Raw genomic sequence first — 18,354 nt, 5'->3', positions numbered from 1 at the left:
CAGCTTGCCACGCTGGCCAGAGCTCATCAGCAGAGGTGACCATGATGGAGTCCCAGAATCACAAAAGAGCTCCAGCATGGACCGAACGGGAGGTACGGGATCTGATCGCTGTATGGGGAGAGGAATCCGTGCTATCAGAACTCCATTCCAGTTTTCGAAATGCCAAAACCTTTGTCAAAATCTCCCAGGGCATGAAGGACAGAGGCCATAACAGGGACCTGAAGCAGTGCCGCGTGAAAGTTAAGGAGCTGAGGCAAGCCTACCAGAAAACCAGAGAGGCAAACGGCTGCTCCAGGTCAGAGCCCCAAACATGCCGCTTCTATGATGAGCTACATGCCATTTTAGGGGGTTCAGCCACCACTGCCCCAGCCGTGTTGTTTGACTCCTTCAGTGGAGATGGAGGCAACACAGAAGCAGGTTTTGGGGACGAGGAAGATGATGATGAAGTTATAGATAGCTCACAGCAAGCAAGTGGAGAAACCGGTTTTCCTGACAGAGTGCAGGAAAGCACAATATGACCGGGAGAAGAGGTGGCGGGCTGAAGAGAGTAAGTGGTGGGCTGAAGACAGGGCTGAAGCTCAAATGTGGCGGCAGTGTGATGAGAGGAGGCAGGATTCAATGCTGAGGCTGCTGGAGGATCAAACCAATATGCTACAGTGTATGGTTGAGCTGCAGGAAAGGCAGCAGGAGCACAAACCGCCGCTACAGCCCCTATGTAACCAACCGCCCTCCTCCCCAAGTTCCATAGCCTCCTCACCCAGACGCCCAAGAATGCAGTGTGGGGGCCTCCGGTCTCTCCACCCCAGAGGATTGCCCAAGCAACAGAAGGCTGGCATTCAATAAGTTTTAAAGTTTTAAACTTTTAAAGTGCTGTGTGGCCTTGTCCTTCCCTCCTCCACCACCCCTCCTGGTGCTTCTCTCCTCCACGACCACTTCTGGGCTACCTTGGTAGTTATCCCCCTACTTGTGTGATGAATGAATAAAGAATGCATGAATGTGAAGCAACAATGACTTTATTGCCTCTGACAGTGGTGATCGAAGGGAGGAGGGGAGGGTGGTTAGCTTACAGGGAAGTAGAGTGAACCAAGGAGTGATGGGTTTCATCATGGAGAAACAAACAGAACTTTCACACCGTAGCCTGGCCAGTCATGAAACTGGTTTTCAAAGCTTCTCTCATGCGCACCGTGCCCTCCTGTGCTCTTCTAACTGCCCTGGTGTCTGGCTGTGCGAAACCAGCAGCCAGGCGATTTGCCTCAACCTCCCACCCCGCCATAAACATCTCCCCCTTACTCTCACAGATATTGTGGAGCGCACAGCAAGCAGTAATAACAGTGGGAATATTGGTTTCGCTGAGGTCTAACCAAGTCAGTAAATTGCGCCAGCGTACTTTTAAACGTCCAAATGCACATTCTACCACCATTCTGCACTTGCTCAGCCTGTAGTTGAACAGCTCCTGACTACTGTCCAGGCTGCCTGTGTATGGCTTCATGAGCCATGGCATTAAGGGGTAGGCTGGGTCCCCAAGGATACATATAGGCATTTCAACATCCCCAATGATTATTTTCTGGTCTGGGAATAAAGTCCCTTCTTGCAGCTTTTGAAACAGATCAGAGTTCCTGAAGATGCGAACATCATGTACCTTTCCCGGCCATCCCACGTTGATGTTGGTGAAACGTCCCTTGTGATCCACCAGTGCTTGCAGCACTATTGAAACGTACCCCTTGCGGTTTATGTACTCGGCGGCTTGGTGCTCCGGTGCCAAGATAGGGATATGGGTTCTGTCTATGGCCCCCACCACAGTTAGGGAATCTCATTGCAGCAAAGCCATCCACTACGACCTGCACATTTCCCAGGATCACTACCCTTGATATCAGCAGATCTTTGACTGCATTGGCTACTTGTATCACAGCAGTCCCCACAGTAGATTTGCCCACTCCAAATTGATTCCTGACTGACCGGTAGCTGTCTGGCGTTGCAAGCTTCCACAGGGCTATTGCCACTCGCTTCTCAACTGTGAGGGCTGCTCTCATCTTGGTATTCTTGCACCTCAGGGCAGGGGAAAGCAAGTCACAAAGTTCCATAAAAGTGCCCTTACGCATGCAAAAGTTTCGCAACCACTGGGAATCGTCCCAGACCTGCAACACTATGCGGTCCCACCAGTCTGTGCTTGTTTCCCGAGCCCAGAATCGGCGTTCCACCGCATGAACCTGGCCCATTAGCACCGTGATGCGCACATTGCCAGGGCCCCTGCTTTGAGAGAAGTCTGTGTCCATGTCCTCATCACTCACGTTACCGCGCTGACATCGCCTACTCGCCCAGTTTTGCTTTGCCAGGTTCTGGTGCTGCATATACTGCAGGATAATGCGCATGGTGTTTAATGTGCTCCTAACTGCCAAAGTGATCTGAGCGGGCTCCATGCTTGCCATGCTATGGCGTCTGCACAGAAAAAAGGCGCGGAACGATTGTCTGCCGTTGCCCTGATGGAGGGAGGGGCAACTGACGACATGGCTTACAGGGTTGGCTTACAGGGAATTAAAATCAACAAAGGGGGTGGCTTTGCGAGAAACTGAATGGCCCCCTCAAGGATAGAACTCAAAACCTCAAGGATAGAACTCAAAACTGGGTTTGGCAGGCCGTTGATTTCACAGAGAGAAGGAGGAGAAAATGAATACAAAACAAATCTGGTCTATTTCTTGTTTTGAGCCACTTCATCTCTCTTTATACATCTTGCTGGCAGCAGACTGTGCAGTATGACCGCTAGCCGTCATCATCTCCTGGGTGCTTAGCAGAAGACGGTGCAGTATGACGACTAGCCATCATCTTCTACTGGCTGGAGGTTAAAAGACAGTGCACTGCCGGTAGGACTGAATCGCCACGAGATGAAACTTAAAAGGGAAATGACCTGGCTGAGTCACTCCCATGTTTGACCAGGCGCTCGATTAAAAGAACACCCAGGACTATGTTGATGACGGCTACCAGTCATACTGCATTGTCTGCTGCCAAAAGGCAATTAACTGCTGCTGTGTAGCAATGCAGTACCACGTCTGCCAGCACCCAGGAGACATACGGTGATGGTTTGCCGAGCGGGCTCCATGCTTGCCGTGGTATGGCGTCTGCACAGGTAACTCAAGAAAAAAGGCTCAAAACGATTGTCTGTCCTTGCTTTCACGGAGGGAGGGAGGGAATGGGGGCCTGACGATATGTACCCAGAACCACCCGCGAGAATGTTTTAGCCCCATCAGGCACTGGGATTTCTACCCAGAATTCAGATGGGTGGCAGAGACTGCAGGAACTGTGGGATAGCTACCCACAGTGCAACGCTCCGGAAGTCGACGGTTGCCTCGGTATTATGGACACACTCCGCCGACTACATGCACTTAGAGCACTTGTGTGGGGACACACACAATCAACTGTATAAAACCGCTTTCTACAAAACCGACTTCTATAAATTCAACCTAATTTCGTAGTGTAGACATACCCTCAGTTAGAGTCTTTGATCATCAAATCTATACAGTCTGCTGAGTCTAAAATAAAAATTTTCCTCCACTTGCTTGTAGGAATCTTTAGTTGGAATCCATGAAGACTCTTCCTCTTCCTTTGCTGAAATCACTGTTAGCCAGCTACTGTAACTGAGTAACCAACCCCTCAGTTAACCATATAGATTTTTTTAAAACCCTGTTACAAGAAAATACAAGAACGGAGACTAGCAAAATATAAATGACTCTTTCCCCATTACTACATTTAAAGAAAAGTGGGTAAATCGCACTAGTTGAGACAATTTAACTAAAACAGTTTGGCTAAAATCAAAACCACATTCAAAGCATACAATTAAAATAGAAGTTATTTTCCCTCCCAATTTCCCCTTGCTATAATTAACATTGCCCAGCCTTCTCTGTTGGAGGGTAACAATATCACTAACTTGTTGCAAAATGCTTCAGAGTTAGGGGAAAGAGCCTGCTTTCTGTTCCTGGGCTCAGCGTCTCCCAGCTCACACAGGGCACATGGTCTTTTGTAAAGCAGCTGCCCTGACTGCTCGCCCTCATGGAATCTGACCCCAGCAACAGGGAACCTATTGGAGCAGACCCAAAACTACCACACCCAACATCCAGAAGCTTCTGGATGTGGAGTGCTAAATCTGCCTAGCAACAATGACCCAGACACAACTCACGCTTACCCCCCAAATGGGTTTCTCAAAGAATTAGTGGGCACATGGGTTACATTAACACCTGAAGAGGGGAGGTCTGAGAACGGATCCAATCAATTTGATAACCAGGGACACCCCTGGAGACAGCTGCTGTTTACTGTCTGGAGTAGATGCAGGGGGGAGCGTTACAAAGAAAAACCCAAGCATTCTAGGATTGCACGGGAGCAGAAGGTTGGTGATCTATTCATGGAGGGGGCTCTCTGTCAGCAGGGGTCATTAGTGAAAAGTGGGTCCCCGCTTTTTGGTCTGGTCAAGAGCTTAGGTGCTGGAACTAGGGATGCTGCTGTACCCCCTGCCTTGAAGTGGTTTCCAGTATATACAGGGGTTACAGTTTGGTTCAGTGGCTCTCAGCACCCCCACTATACAAATTGTTCCAGCACCCCGGTCAAGAGCTGCCAGACCTAACCACTGGGTGAGATATACCTTAGTACATGTGAAGGTCACTTAGTGAGACAAGGTGGGTGAGGTAATATCTTTTGTTAGACCAACTTCTGTTGGTGAGAGAGACAAGCTTTTGAGCTTACACCAAGCTCTTCTTCAGGTGTGGGAAAGGTACTCAGTGTCTCAGCTAAATACAAGGTGGGAGAGATTGTTTAGCATAAGTAGTTAACACACATTTCAAGGGACCAATCAAGGTGAAGTGGCTACACCAACACTGTATAGAGGAAAGTCATTTGTTAATAAGTACAGGCTCTAGATTGCACTTTATGTTTTTCTTTTACCTACAACCTTGTTTCCAAACCCTTTTACTTGCTTTTATTTGACTCTTTCCCTCAAGTTCAGTTAAAGAGACTTTGGTTTGGTTCTACTATAAACCTGTCTACGTGCCTTATGCTCAGGAGAGCATTGAACTAAATCCAGTGCACTGTCTCCAGGGAGGCAGCAGATCTGTGTGTATTGTGGATGTCCAGAAGACAGGGGACTGGGCACCCAAGTGTAACAAAGTGGGGTGTGGCAATTGCTAGCCTAAACTGGGAAAAAGCAGGGCTCAGGGAGCCTGGCATGGAAAATCTGTGTTGCCAGCACCTGGTAGCTGGGGAGAGTTTCCTCCAGTGAGCGCAAATATGGCTTCTTTCTGCTGTGAGGAAGTAGCAATGATTCACCCCTGAGCCTTGGGAACCCCAAAAGTGTCACAGTATTTCTTTTACTATTTGTATAAACATACTATGTATTTATGGAGGCTCCCAAAGTTATTGGATGCACTGACAAATTTGAGCCAATGGGACAGATCCCCAGGTGGTGTCAATGTGCCATTGGAATCAATGCACCATAGCGGCTTTGGAATCAATGAGCCAGATCCCCAGCTGGAGTCAATTGGTGTCACTTCATTGGGGTCAATGGGGCCAGGTCCCCCGCTGATGTAAAGTGCTGCTCTTTTGAAGTCAATGGAACGATGCTGATTTACACCAGCTGAGGCTCTGACCTTTACTGTTTAGCTCACAAACTCTTGGCTCAGCACAGCAGCTGGAGCACTGTCAAACCTAGCCCCTGGGCAAACCGTCCCCTTCCTATTTAGCACCACATCCCAGGCCCACATAACAGGGCTGCGTCAACCAACTCTTGCAACCACTGTTTTGCATTTAGAAAGGGATTTTGACAGTGGAATGTTTAAAGACAAGTGGGTATAAGTTCCCATGCCTGCGTGTGTGTGTGTGTGCATGTGGGGGTTGCTACAGAGCGTTATTTTAGGGACGTCTGCAGTCATAACATCGCAGCCCACCAGAACAGACCTCCATCCTGGCTTGTGTACTCACAGCCCCCTTTGCTCATCTCCCCTCCAAGCTGTTCTGTTCCTCTCAGCAGGGAACATGAACAATGAGCCAGCACTATATGTGTAATAAAAATAACAGTGTAGTCACAGTAGCACAAGCAGGGGCGGGGGAGTGGCCACAAGTATAATCCTGTCTGAAATCCTTGGCACCTACACAGGATGTCTGGCCCTTCCCACTGCTCACTGCACTGCTATTTTTAGCACAATGAGGGTACAATCTGAAAATTAAACCTTCAGCAGTGGTGTGGACATATCTTGAGGCTGCAGCAGGCTCATTAGCTTCTGTCTGTGACCCAACCCCCACTAGATGGGGAAATAAAGAGTTTCCCCAATCATGTGAGTATGGAGTGGTGGGGAGCGTGATAGTTATTATGATGCTAGCAAGGGCCCCATTGTGCCAGGTGGTGAACGCATGCATGAGTGCACACACCCACAGAGTATGTCTAGACTGCAATCACTGGGTGTGATTGTAGCTTGAGTAGACATATCCTGTAATGGAATGCTAATCTGTATTACACTGTTCAGCCACTAGGCAGTGCATTAAAGGCAGAGCATACATGGCAGAGCATTAAAAGATCTGATGGTGAACACATCTGGCATGCATAAGTAACCTCTGTAGCCAGTCTGTCTCTGGTACAGGAACATGACAAGGTGTTAGGAGTAAGCTAAGAACAGAAACAAAAAGGAAGGTTGCAAATGGAAGGAACAAAGCAACAAAGGTTGCAGGATCTCATCAACATGCCATTCTTCAATGCCCCAGGGAACTTCAGCTTTGACAAATATTCAGACTGGAGAAACTGGAAACAAAATTTTGTAAGATTTCGCATTGCTACCAAGCTTCACAAGGAAGGGACAAATTCCAGCTTCCGTGCACAAGGTGTGGAAAAAGTCATTTCCCAAGAGATTATGCATGTCCAGCCAGAGGTGCATGGTGTAATACATACATGAAATATGGACATTTTGGAACTGTTTGCTGCACCAAAGCAGTCAGGGAGTTGACTCATATGACAGACAATCAAGAGTCATTGTTCCTGGGATCTATCACTTGTGGTGACACAAACTGTGGACCAGTGCCTGATGTGGGTCACAGCTGAGAATGCCAAATTCAGGACAGACTGTTAAAGATTGGGCAGACACACCCCAAACTGGTGGTGATTCTAATATTAGATTCACCAAACCAATAACAAAATGAGCTTCTGTAACCACATTGATTAACAAGAAGCCAAAATACAGTCCCTCTTAGGCAATCCAGCCCTTTATATCACCACCCAGACATCTGGTCTTTATGATGAGAGGATACTGAAAACCAGATTTATCATATAGAGAATTTGTCCAATCCCAAAAGATCAGCCACTTCACCAGGTCAGTATATAACTCAGATCTTACCCACAAATCACACTGATGCCAATCCTTCAGTAACTAAAAATTAAAAGTTTAATAACATAAAAGATGTTTAAGAAGGATGAATTCAAACTTGAACAGGTACAGAGAAGGGCTACTAGGATGATCCAAGGAATGGGAAACCTGTCTTATGAAAGGAGACTCAAAGAGCTTGGCTTGTTTAGCCTAACCAAAAGAAGGTTGAGGGGAGATATAATTGCTCTCTATAAATATATCAGAGGGATAAATACTGGAGAGGGAGAGGAATTATTTAATCTCAGTACCAATGTGGACACAAGAACAAATGGATATAAACTGGCCATCGGGAAGTTTAGACTTGAAATTAGATGAAGGTTTCTAACCATCAGAGGAGTGAAGTTCTGGAATAGCCTTCCAAGGGAAGCAGTGGGGGCAAAAGACCAATCTGGCTTCAAGCTTAAACTCGATAAGTTTATGGAGGAGATGGTATGATGGGATAACATGATTTTGGCAATTAATTGATCTTTAACTATTCATGGTAAATAGGCCCAATGGCCTGTGATGGGATGTTAGATGGGGTGGGATCTGAGCTACTACAGAGAATTCTTTCCTGGGTATCTGGCTGGTGAATCTTGCCCACATGCTCAGGGTTCAGCTGATCGCCATATTAGGGGTTGGGAAGGAATTTTCCTCCAGAGCAGATTGGAAGAGGCCCTGGGGGGTTTTCGCCTTCCTCTGTAGCATGGGGCATGGGTCACTTGCTGGAGGATTGTCTGCACCTTGAAGTCTTTAAACCACAATTTGAGGACTTCAATAGCTCAGACATAGGTGAGAGGTTTATTGCAGGAGTGGGTGGGTGAGATTCTGTGGCCTGCATTGTGCAGGAGGTCAGACTAGATGATCATAATGGTCCCTTCAGACCTTAATGTCTATGAATCTATGAAAAAAAGAAGAGAGTTGTTAAATGTTTAAAAGAATCATATACATTACAATTGATTTTCAGAGTTTGCAGGTCAGGATAGCAGCAGTGATATTAAATCTGTTACCTTGTAATAAGTCTCTGGTTCACCCAAGTAGATTGGGGGTCATCCAGTCCTTTGTTCAAAGCTTCCTTAGAAAATCACAGTCCAGAGATGAGAAGAAGAAATGAAGACAAAGCAGTGATGTCATAGCTTGCAATTTATTACTCAGCCCATGTGCATGGAAACTTACTGGCCAACATGGAGTCCAGGGTCACATGATCATGGAAAGTTACTTGTAAAAGATGGTGTCTTAGGTCACATGTATTCATCACATATCCTTACATGCTTTGCTGAATCACAAAGATACCATTAGGGGTGGCCAATGGCCCCACACTGTCTGAGGCATTTTCAGGAAGGGCTCATTGAAGAGCTGATTTCCCTTAATGGCCCATCATCACACGGATGGCCCACCAATCAGTGATGGCTAGTCTGAATGAAAATTTGCCTGGAGAGTGTCATCCAGCAACACAACACATGTTTGCGATACAAATACATAGCAAGTATTCATAACTTCAGATACACAGATGATACATGCATATAAACAGGATTGTCATATTTAGCAGATTGCAACTTTTTCATTGATACCTTACATGACATACTTGGTATCAAATTTAGTGCAATTATGCAACAGTAGTGATACATTAATGATTGGAACAGTAGTGTACACCTGGACATCATTCTTTTCTATACAGAGTCACACAAGCAATGGGCTGGCCCCATCTGTAATTACCCAGGGGTCCAGGCAGGTATGCCCAGCCCACACTGCTGCACCTTCACTGCTCTGGGACCCAAGCTAGCTTGAGCGGCAGTCACACCCAGTGATTGCGATCTAGACAATCCATATTAAAACTAGCTCAGGTACGTTAGCTCAAGCTGCCATTACATGCCATGATTGCAGTCTAGACATACCCAGAGCACATGACAATCCCTCCCCCAAAGAGCTCACACTCCAAATACACAATGGAAGGATCATTATCCCCAGTTAAAGATGGGGAGCTGATGCTAAGGGATTTGACCAAGGACATACAGAGAGTCTGGGCAGAGCCCAGAAATGAAGCCAGCTCTTCAGCCTCTCGGGCCAGTCCCCTATCCACATGGCTGCCCTTGATCTCACATAGCTGTAGTGCACATTCCCATGAGCTGTCCAGCAGCTTTTCCATTAAAGATGCTCTTATATGATGTCATGCAGGTTGCCCTGGGGTGCTGATCTTGGTCCATGAATGATGGGTAATGCTCAATAATCTCACTGAGGCAGAATGGGGTCCTTTCCCTAAGTCACCAGGGGTGATGGTTCTGTTGTAATGCTGAATGTGCTCTGGCTAACGACTTTTCATTGACTGCCACAGCAACTACGCGTGGTGGGATCTGCCTTCGGAACACAGGGACAATGGAGATGTCCCCACCCCATCCCTGTTATGTACATCTCTGTGGCGGTTGCTGCACGCTGCTTATTGTCCAATAGTGGCGAGAGCACAGGGAATCGAAGACAGCAGGCTACAGAAAGGTCATGTCTTTCCCTGCTAGTGGGGCAGGAAGGTTCAGCACTGTGGGCACTAGAAGAGCAGCAGTGATACAAGCCTTCTATTGCGGCTTCCACCAGCTGTTTCCCCTTAGCTGGGTGCAGGAAGCAGATGCGTGGGCATCAGAATCCGTTGTGTTGCAGATCAGCAAATGAGAAGCTCATAGAAACTCTTCTCTCAAGATGATCTCTGAAAAGACAAGGGTTCACTGCACTCATTTCAGTATGGGCTGGCTGGGCCTGTGCCTTTATAGCCCAGACCCACCTCCCCTGCAGCAATCAGTGGAATGAAACTAACAGCTTTTATTGTTTGCAGCACAGGACACCTAAAGGCCCCAGCTGAGATCCAGATCCCACTGTGACAGGCGCTGCACAGATCCCCACCAAGGCTGGGTCCCCATTGCACTAGGTGCTGGACAGACCCGATCAGGGACCCCCATTATGCCAGACACTGCACAGACCCTCATTGTGCCAGGCACTGTGCAGACACCTAGTATAAGGTTCTCCCTGCCCTGAAGAGCATACAGTCTAAACAGACAAAAGGGAAACTGAGGCAGAGGGCGATGCAATGACTTGCCCATAGTCACCCAGCAGGTCAGCAGCGGAGCTGAACTTGAACCCAGATCTCCCAGGTCTCTCATTTGCTGCCCCTATCATAACTAGACCTTCTAATTTGGTTACCTCTATTATTTACAGGCAGCCAAATCTCAAATCCAGCTCACAGGAGCTCAGGGCTGCCAGCAGAATTCCTCTCTGAGGCATGGTCACTTGTGCACTAACAGTGGGTAGCCACAGAGCTGTTGTGACCTGACCCAGAGAGGCCTGAGCAGGGATTTGTGTTTTACTGCACCTGCAGGGCAGCTAGGCTGGTAAAAGGCAATGTATACACATGGGCAGAGGCCCCAGTGCTTATTGCTGGGCTGCTTCTGGCAGCAAGGTTACAGCAGCTAGGATGGTATCCAGGGAAGGAGGGCTGGAGATGCAACAAATGACAGGGTCTTTGTGTAGCTTCTAAAGGAGTTGACCACCCAGCCATGGTGGCCACCAGCTTTGGCTCCCAGACCCTGTCATGGTGGGCCAAGACCCATGCCCCCACCCCCAGCCCGAGTGCTCAATCCTTCTCCACATGTCCAATCTCATTAAAAGCCTGAAGCATCCATGCTGTGATGGAACCGCTCTTCTTCCCCAGAGCACCATCCCTTTCCCCCACTGGAGGTTCTACTGCAACCTAAGCAGTAAGAGCTGTTCTCACTGATGGAGGGTATGGGGCCCTGGTGCTGAGAAGCTGTAACATCGGCACATGGCCTGTCCATAACCAGAATGGCCATTGCCATCCTTGCTCAGGGATTTTGGACCTACGGGTGTTCTTCTCTCTCCACAGCATGGTTAGTCCAACTGGGCAAGCCTAGATCTGGCCTGATTCTCCAATCCTGAGCCTTCTGCAAAGGAGGGCTGAGAAGCCACCAGAGCAGAATGTCAGCAAGGGGAAGCCCAGATCCTCAAAGGCATTTAGGTGCCCCACTCCCATGGGAGGATCTGGTGCCTAAATGCTTATGCAGGGGGCATGGCAAGTGGAGAACTGTGCTCAGTGATTTTGGCTGCAATCTGCTTCCATGGCTGTTGATTGCATTCTGCTAAATTACCATCAGCCAGAATGGATTAGTCATGCCAGACCACAAACAGCACCTTTCAGGAGAGCAGCTAGCTACAACAGTTGTTCTGAGGCATGCAAAGTGGCTAGCAGCAAGGAGGAGGCAGCCTGCTGTGGTTTGGTGCAGCAAGCGCTAGCTGGTAACACCTACCAAGGCATTTCCTGTTTATATGAGCAGCATAGGCCTGTGGGATGGCAGTTGGCCAGGTTGTGCTGTGTCAGAAAGACACAATTACAGAGAACTCTGATACCCAGGGCAGTTACAACAGGCAGAAATTTTCCATCAACATGAAAATTTGGGTTTTTAACTAGCCTTTACTGCCCCCCCCCGCCCCAAGGATTTGCTTTCCTCACAATTTTTTGTCTAAAAACTTCCAATCCCCCAAATAATTTGATTCTGAAAAGCCGCTGTGGTGCCTCATGGGAGTTGTAGAGTGGGTACCTCATGCCACCATTCTTCTCTGCAGGTTGGGCTCCCCAGCTGGACTTCATAGAATCAGAGGGTATGTCTACACTACAGAATAAGGTCGAATTTATAGAAGTCAGTTTTTTAGAAATCGGTTTTATATATTCGAGTGTGTGTGTCCCCACAGAAAATGCTCTAAGTGCATTAAGTGCATTAACTCGGTGGAGTGCTTCCACAGTACCGAGGCTAGAGTCGACTTCCGGAGCGTTGCACTGTGGGTAGCTATCCCACAGTTCCCACAGTCTCCGCTGCCCATTGGAATTCTGGGTTGAGATCCCAATGCCTGATGGGGCTAAAACATTGTCGCGGGTGGTTCTGGGTACATATCGTCAGGCCCCCCTTCCCTCCCTCCCTCCCTCCGTGAAAGCAAGGGCAAACAATCGTTTCGCGCCTTTTTTCCTGAGTTATCTGTGCAGACGCCATACCACGGCAAGCATGGAGCCCGCTCAGGTAACCGTCACCCTATGTCTCCTGGGTGCTGGCAGACGCGGTATGGCATTGCTACACAGTAGCAGCAACCATTGCCTTCTGGCACAGACGGTGCAATATGACTGGTAGCCGTCCTCGTCGTGTCCGAGGTGCTCCTGGCCACGTCGGCTGGGAGCGCCTGGGCAGACATGGGCGCAGGGACTAAATTTGGAGTGACTTGACCAGGTCATTCTCTTTAGTCCTTCAGTCAGTCCTATTGAACCGTCTTATGGTGAGCAGGCAGGCGATACGGATTGCTAGCAGTCATATTGTACCATCTTCTGCCGGGCAGGCAAGAGCTGAAGATGGCTAGCAGTCGTACTGTACCATCTTCTGCCGAGCAGCCATGAGATGTGGATGGCATGCAGTCCTTCTGCACCGTCTGCTGCCAGCCAAAGATGTAAAAGATAGATGGAGTGGATCAAAACAAGAACTAGACCAGATTTGTTTTGTACTCATTTGCTTCCCCCCCTCCCCTGTCTAGGGGACTCATTCCTCTAGGTCACACTGCAGTCACTCACAGAGAAGGTGCAGCGAGGTAAATCTAGCCATGTATCAATCAGAGGCCAGGCTAACCTCCTTGTTCCAATAAGAACAATAACTTAGGTGCACCATTTCTTATTGGAACCCTCCGTGAAGTCCTGCCTGAAATACTCCTTGATGTAAAGACACCCCCTTTGTTGATTTTAGCTCCCTGAAGCCAACCCTGTAAGCCGTGTCGTCAGTCGCCCCTCCCTCCGTCAGAGCAACGGCAGACAATCGTTCCGCGCCTTTTTTCTGTGCGGACGCCATACCAAGGCAAGCATGGAGGCCGCTCAGCTCACTTTGGCAATTAGGAGCACTTTAAACACCACACGCATTATCCAGCAGTATATGCAGCACCAGAACCTGGCAAAGCGATACCGGGCGAGGAGGCGACGTCAGCACGGTCACGTGAGTGATCAGGACATTGACACAGATTTCTCTGAAAGCATGGGCCCTGCCAATGCTTGCATCATGGTGCCAATGGGGCAGGTTCATGCCGTGGAACACCGATTCTGGGCTCGGGAAACAAGCACAGACTGGTGGGACCGCATAGTGTTGCAGGTCTGGGATGATTCCCAGTGGCTGCGAAACTTTCGCATGCGTAAGGGCACTTTCATGGAACTTTGTGACTTGCTTTCCCCTGCCCTGAGGTGCAAGAATACCAAGATGAGAGCAGCCCTCACAGTTGAGAAGCGAGTGGCAATAGCTCTGTGGAAGCTTGCAATGCCAGACAGCTACCGGTCAATTGGGAATCAATTTGGAGTGGGCAAATCTACTGTGGGGGCTGCTGTGATGCAAGTAGCCCACGCAATCAAAGATCTGCTGATGTCAAGGGTAGTGACCCTGGGATATGTGCAGGTCATAGTGGATGGCTTTGCTGCAATGGGATTCCCTGTGGTGGGGCCATAGACGGAACCCATATCCCTATCTTGGCACCGGAGCACCAAGCCGCCAAGTACGCCAAGTAAAAACCGCAAGGGGTACTTTTCAATAGTGCTGCAAGCTCTGGTGGATCACAAGGGACGTTTCACCAACATCAACGTGGGATGGCCAGGAAAGGTACATGACGCTCGCATCTTCAGGAACTCTGGTCTGTGTCAAAAGCTGCAAGAAGGGACTTTATTCCCAGACCAGAAAATAACCCGTTACAGATGTTGAAATGCCTATAGTTCTCCTTGGGGACCCAGCCTACCCCTTAATGCCATGGCTCATGAAGCCGTACACAGGCAGCCTGGACAGTAGTCAGGAGCTGTTCAACTTCAGGCTGAGCAAGTGCAGAATGGTGGTAGAATGTGCATTTGGACGTTTAAAGGCGCGCTGGCGCAGTTTACTGACTCGCTTAGACCTCAGCGAAACCAATATTCCCACTGTTATTACTGCTTGCTGTGCGCTCCACAATCTCTGTGAGAGTAAGGGGGAGACGTTTATGGCGGGGTGGGAGGTTGAGGCAAATCGCCTGGCCGCTGGTTACGCGCAGCCAAACACCAGGGCAGTTAGAAGAGCACAGGAGGGCGCGGTACGCATCAGAGAAGCTTTGAAAACCAGTTTCATGACTGGCCAGGCTACGGTGTGAAAGTTCTCTTTGTTTCTCCTTGATGAAACCCCCCGCCCCTTGGTTCACTCTACTTCCCTGTAAGCTAACCACCCTCCCCTCCTCCCTTCGATCACCGCTTGCAGAGGCAATAAAGTCATTGTTGTTTCACATTCATGCATTCTTTATTCATTCATCACACAAATAGGGGGATGACTACCAAGGTAGCCCAGGAGGGGTGGTGGAGGAGGGAAGGAATATGCCACACAGCACTTTAAAAGTTTACAACTTTAAAATTTATTGAATGACAGACTTCTTTTTTTTGGGCAATCCTCTGTGACGGAGTGGCTGGTTGTCCGGTGGCCCCCCCACCACGTTCTTGGGCGTCTGGGTGTGGAGGCTATGGAACTTGGGGAGGAGGGCGGTTGGTTACACAGGGGCTGTAGTGGCAGTCTGTGCTCCAGCTGCCTTTGCTGCAGCTCAACCATACATTGGAGCATACTGGTTTGGTCCTCCAGCAGCCTCAGCATTGAATCCTGCCTCCTCTCATCACGCTGCCGCCACATTTGAGCTTCAGCCCTGTCTTCAGCCCACCACTTACTCTCTTCAGCCCGCCACCTCTCCTCCCGGTCATTTTGTGCTTTCCTGCACTCTGACATTTTTTGCCTCCACGCATTCGTCTGTGCTCTGTCAGTGTGGGAGGACAGCATAAGCTTAGAGAACATTTCATCTCGAGTGCGGTTTTTTTTCTTTCTAAGCTTCATTAGCCTCTGGGAAGGAGAAGATCCTGTGATCATTGAAACACATGCAGCTGGTGGAGAAAAAAAAAGGGACAGCGGTATTTAAAAAGACACATTTTATAAAACAGTGGCTATACTCTTTCAGGGTAAACCTTGCTGTTAACATTACATACATAGCACATGTGCTTTCGTTACAAGGTCGCATTTTGCCTCCCCCCACCGCGTGGCTACCCCCTCAACCCTCCCCCCTCCCTGTGGCTAACAGTGGGGAACATTTCTGTTTAGCCACAGGCAAACAGCCCAGCAGAAATGGGCTCCTCTGAGTGTCCCCTGAAGAAAACCACTCTATTTCAACCAGGTGACCATGAATTATATCTCACTCTCCTGAGGATAACACAGAGAGATAAAGAATGGATGTTGTTTGAATGCCAGCAAACATACACTGCAATGCTTTGTTCTACAATGATTCCCGAGTACGTGCTACTGGCCTGGAGTGGTAAAGTGTCCTACCATGAAGGATGCAATAAGGCTGCCCTCCCCAGAAACCTTTTGCAAAGGCTTTGGGAGTACATCCAGGAGAACCGCGAATGCCAGGGCAAAGTAATCCTTTCACATGCTTGCTTTTAAACCATGTGTAGTATTTTAAAAGGTACACTCACCGGAGGTCCCTTCTCCACCTGCTGGGTCCAGGAGGCAGCCTTGGGTGGGTTCGGGGGGTACTGGCTCCAAGTCCAGGGTGAGAAACAGTTCCTGGCTGTCGGGAAAACCGGTTTCTCCACTTGCTTGCTGTGAGCTATCTACAACCTCCTCCTCCTCATCATCTTCTTCGTCCCCAAAACCTGCTTCCGTATTGCCTCCATCTCCATTGAAGGAGTCAAACAACATGGCTGGGGTAGTGGTGGCTGAACCCCCTAAAATGGCATGCAGCTCATCATAGAAGCGGCATGTTTGGGGCTCTGACCCGGAGCGGCCGTTCGCCTCTCTGGTTTTCTGGTAGGCTTGCCTCAGCTCCTTCAGTTTCACTCGACACAGCTTCGGGTCCCTGTTATGGCCTCTGTCCTTCATACCCTGGGAGATTTTGACAAAGGTTTTGGCATTTTGAAAACTGGAACAGAGTTCTGATAGCACGGATTCCTCTCCCCATACAGCGATCAGATCCCGTACCTCCCGTTCGGTCCATGCTGGAGCTCTTTTGCGATTCTGGGACTCCATCATGGTCACCTCTGCTGATGAGCTCTGCATGGTCACCTGCAGCTTGCCACGCTGGCCAAACAGGAAATGAGATTCAAAAGTTCGCGGTTGTTTTCCTGTCTACCTGGCCAGTGCATCTGAGTTGAGAGTGCTGTCCAGAGCGGTCACAATGGAGCACTCTGGGATAGCTCCCAGAGGCCAATACTGTCGAATTGTGTCCACAGTACCCCAAATTCGAGCCGGCAAGGCCGATTTAAGCGCTAATCCACTTGTCAGGGGTGGAGTAAGGAAATCGATTTTAAGAGCCCTTTAAGTCGAAATAAAGGACTTCATTGTGTGGACAGGTGCAGGTTTACATCGATTTAATGCTGCTAAATTCGACCTAAAGTCCTAGTGTAGACCAGGGCATAGAGGATTAGGGTTGGAAGAGACCTCAGGAGGTCATCTAGTCCAACCCCTCCTTGCTCAAAGCAGGACCTAAGCAGGACTTCATCTCCCATGATGCACCATGGCAACGCAACTGCTAGGATGCAACCACCTCCCCTCACCAAGAGGGGAGATTGTGGAGATCTTGGGAGATATAAGTCCAACCAGGAGCCCAGTCTGTAGAAGAGGATGGGAGCAGGAGATACCCTGAACTACAGATTCCATGAGACACCGTGGCTTCACTGGGAGCAGGACGAGGTGCTCAGTTGGTGCTAGAGTCAAGCGTTAACCTCTCCAAAGAGGGAAAGACAATGATGGAAGAAGCTGACGGACCCTGTTTACTGTTTATTTTGGTAGGTGGATGTTTTGTTTTAATATCCCCCCAAAAGCTCACATGCAAACCATACCTCTGTCTTTCCCTGTGAGGAGAACATTATAACACCATTCTATAAAGCCCTGGGTGGTCTCATCTGATTATTGTGTGCAGCACTGGGCAACCCATCTCCAGAAGGATGTTGCCAAACTAGAGGGATTCAGAGAAGGGTGACAAGAATGATCAAGGGCCTGGAAACAATCTCTTAGGAAGGGAGACTGAAAAGATGGGGATTGTTACTTTAATGAGGAGCCAGGTAAGAGGGGACTGGATGGAACTGTATAAAATAATCAATGGTTTGGAGAAGGTAGATTGGGAGTTTCTATTCTTCCTGTCTCCTAACACAAGAACAAAGGGACAGTCAGTGAAACTGAAAAGTGGGAAATTCAAAAGGGAAATACTTTTTCATACAATGCGGAATTAGACTGTGGAACTCACTGCCATAGGAAGTCACTGATACCAAGAACGTAATTAGATTAAAAAAGGGAGTGGATATTTACACAGATAACAAGAATATCCAGAGTTAGACTAATTCATGATTACAAAAATATTGTGGAACACATTGGTTTAAGCTGATCTCTGACTATTAGAGACCAGAATGAAACCTGCTTTGAGCAGGGGATTGGACTAGATGACCTCCTGAGGTCTCTGCCAACCCTAATTTCTATGATTCTAATGCAAGGGGCAGATTATCCCATAGCTTCTACTGCAGGGTTCTTACACTTTCCTTTGCAGCATCTAGTACTGCCAATGTTGGAGACAGGAGACTGGGCTAGATGGATGTGGGAGTCTGATCAGGTTGGGCCGTTTCTAGAGGAGCCCAAAATGGAAATGTGTATGTGATGGCTCGGGAACAGAAAATAAAGAAGGATTTTGCTAATGAAAGGGACATGTCAGCTGCTGGATGGACCCAAGCCTTTACATGTAGCAATGAGCTTGTTCTATGTTAACCTGCTCCCCCAAAACTGAAAGGTTCTATCCCACCTCTTGACCCCACTGTGTTTGTTCTTTATCCTTATTGTTCTCCTCTGAGGTGAAATCCAGGGATGCCGCTTCGGAAGTCTCAGAATCAATCCCTCCCCTCCCCCCACATCCCTGTCCAAACCTA

The 18,354-nt window shown here is 48.6% G+C and overlaps 1 protein-coding gene across 1 annotated transcript; it reads right to left on the bottom strand.

The window, feature by feature from the left end:
• Positions 1–14,676: 14,676 nt before the first annotated feature.
• Positions 14,677–18,249, bottom strand: LOC142072460 (uncharacterized). Its single transcript, XM_075129217.1, has 2 exons — positions 15,916–18,249; positions 14,677–15,327 (listed from the first exon to the last, which is right to left on the bottom strand). The coding sequence occupies exons 1-2, from the start codon at positions 16,496–16,498 to the stop codon at positions 14,807–14,809; spliced, it is 1,104 nt and encodes a 367-aa protein (XP_074985318.1). The 5' UTR covers positions 16,499–18,249; the 3' UTR covers positions 14,677–14,806.
• Between the last annotated feature and the right edge of the window lie 105 nt (positions 18,250–18,354).

This window comes from Caretta caretta, chromosome 6, assembly GCF_965140235.1.
Source record: "Caretta caretta isolate rCarCar2 chromosome 6, rCarCar1.hap1, whole genome shotgun sequence".
Lineage (NCBI taxonomy): Eukaryota > Metazoa > Chordata > Testudines > Cheloniidae > Caretta > Caretta caretta.
The sequence above is the reverse complement of the archived record's forward strand: the minus strand, read 5'-3'. Positions and strand labels throughout refer to the sequence as shown.

Bases quoted from the DNA above. Each gene is read 5' to 3' on its own strand.
- LOC142072460 (XM_075129217.1), bottom strand. From the start codon at position 16,498: ATGCAGAGCTCATCAGCAGAGGTGACCATGATGGAGTCCCAGAATCGC. The intron at 15,328-15,915 runs GTGAGTGTACCT...TTTCTCCACCAG, and splicing joins AGGTGGAGAAGGGACCTCCG to CTGCATGTGTTTCAATGATC.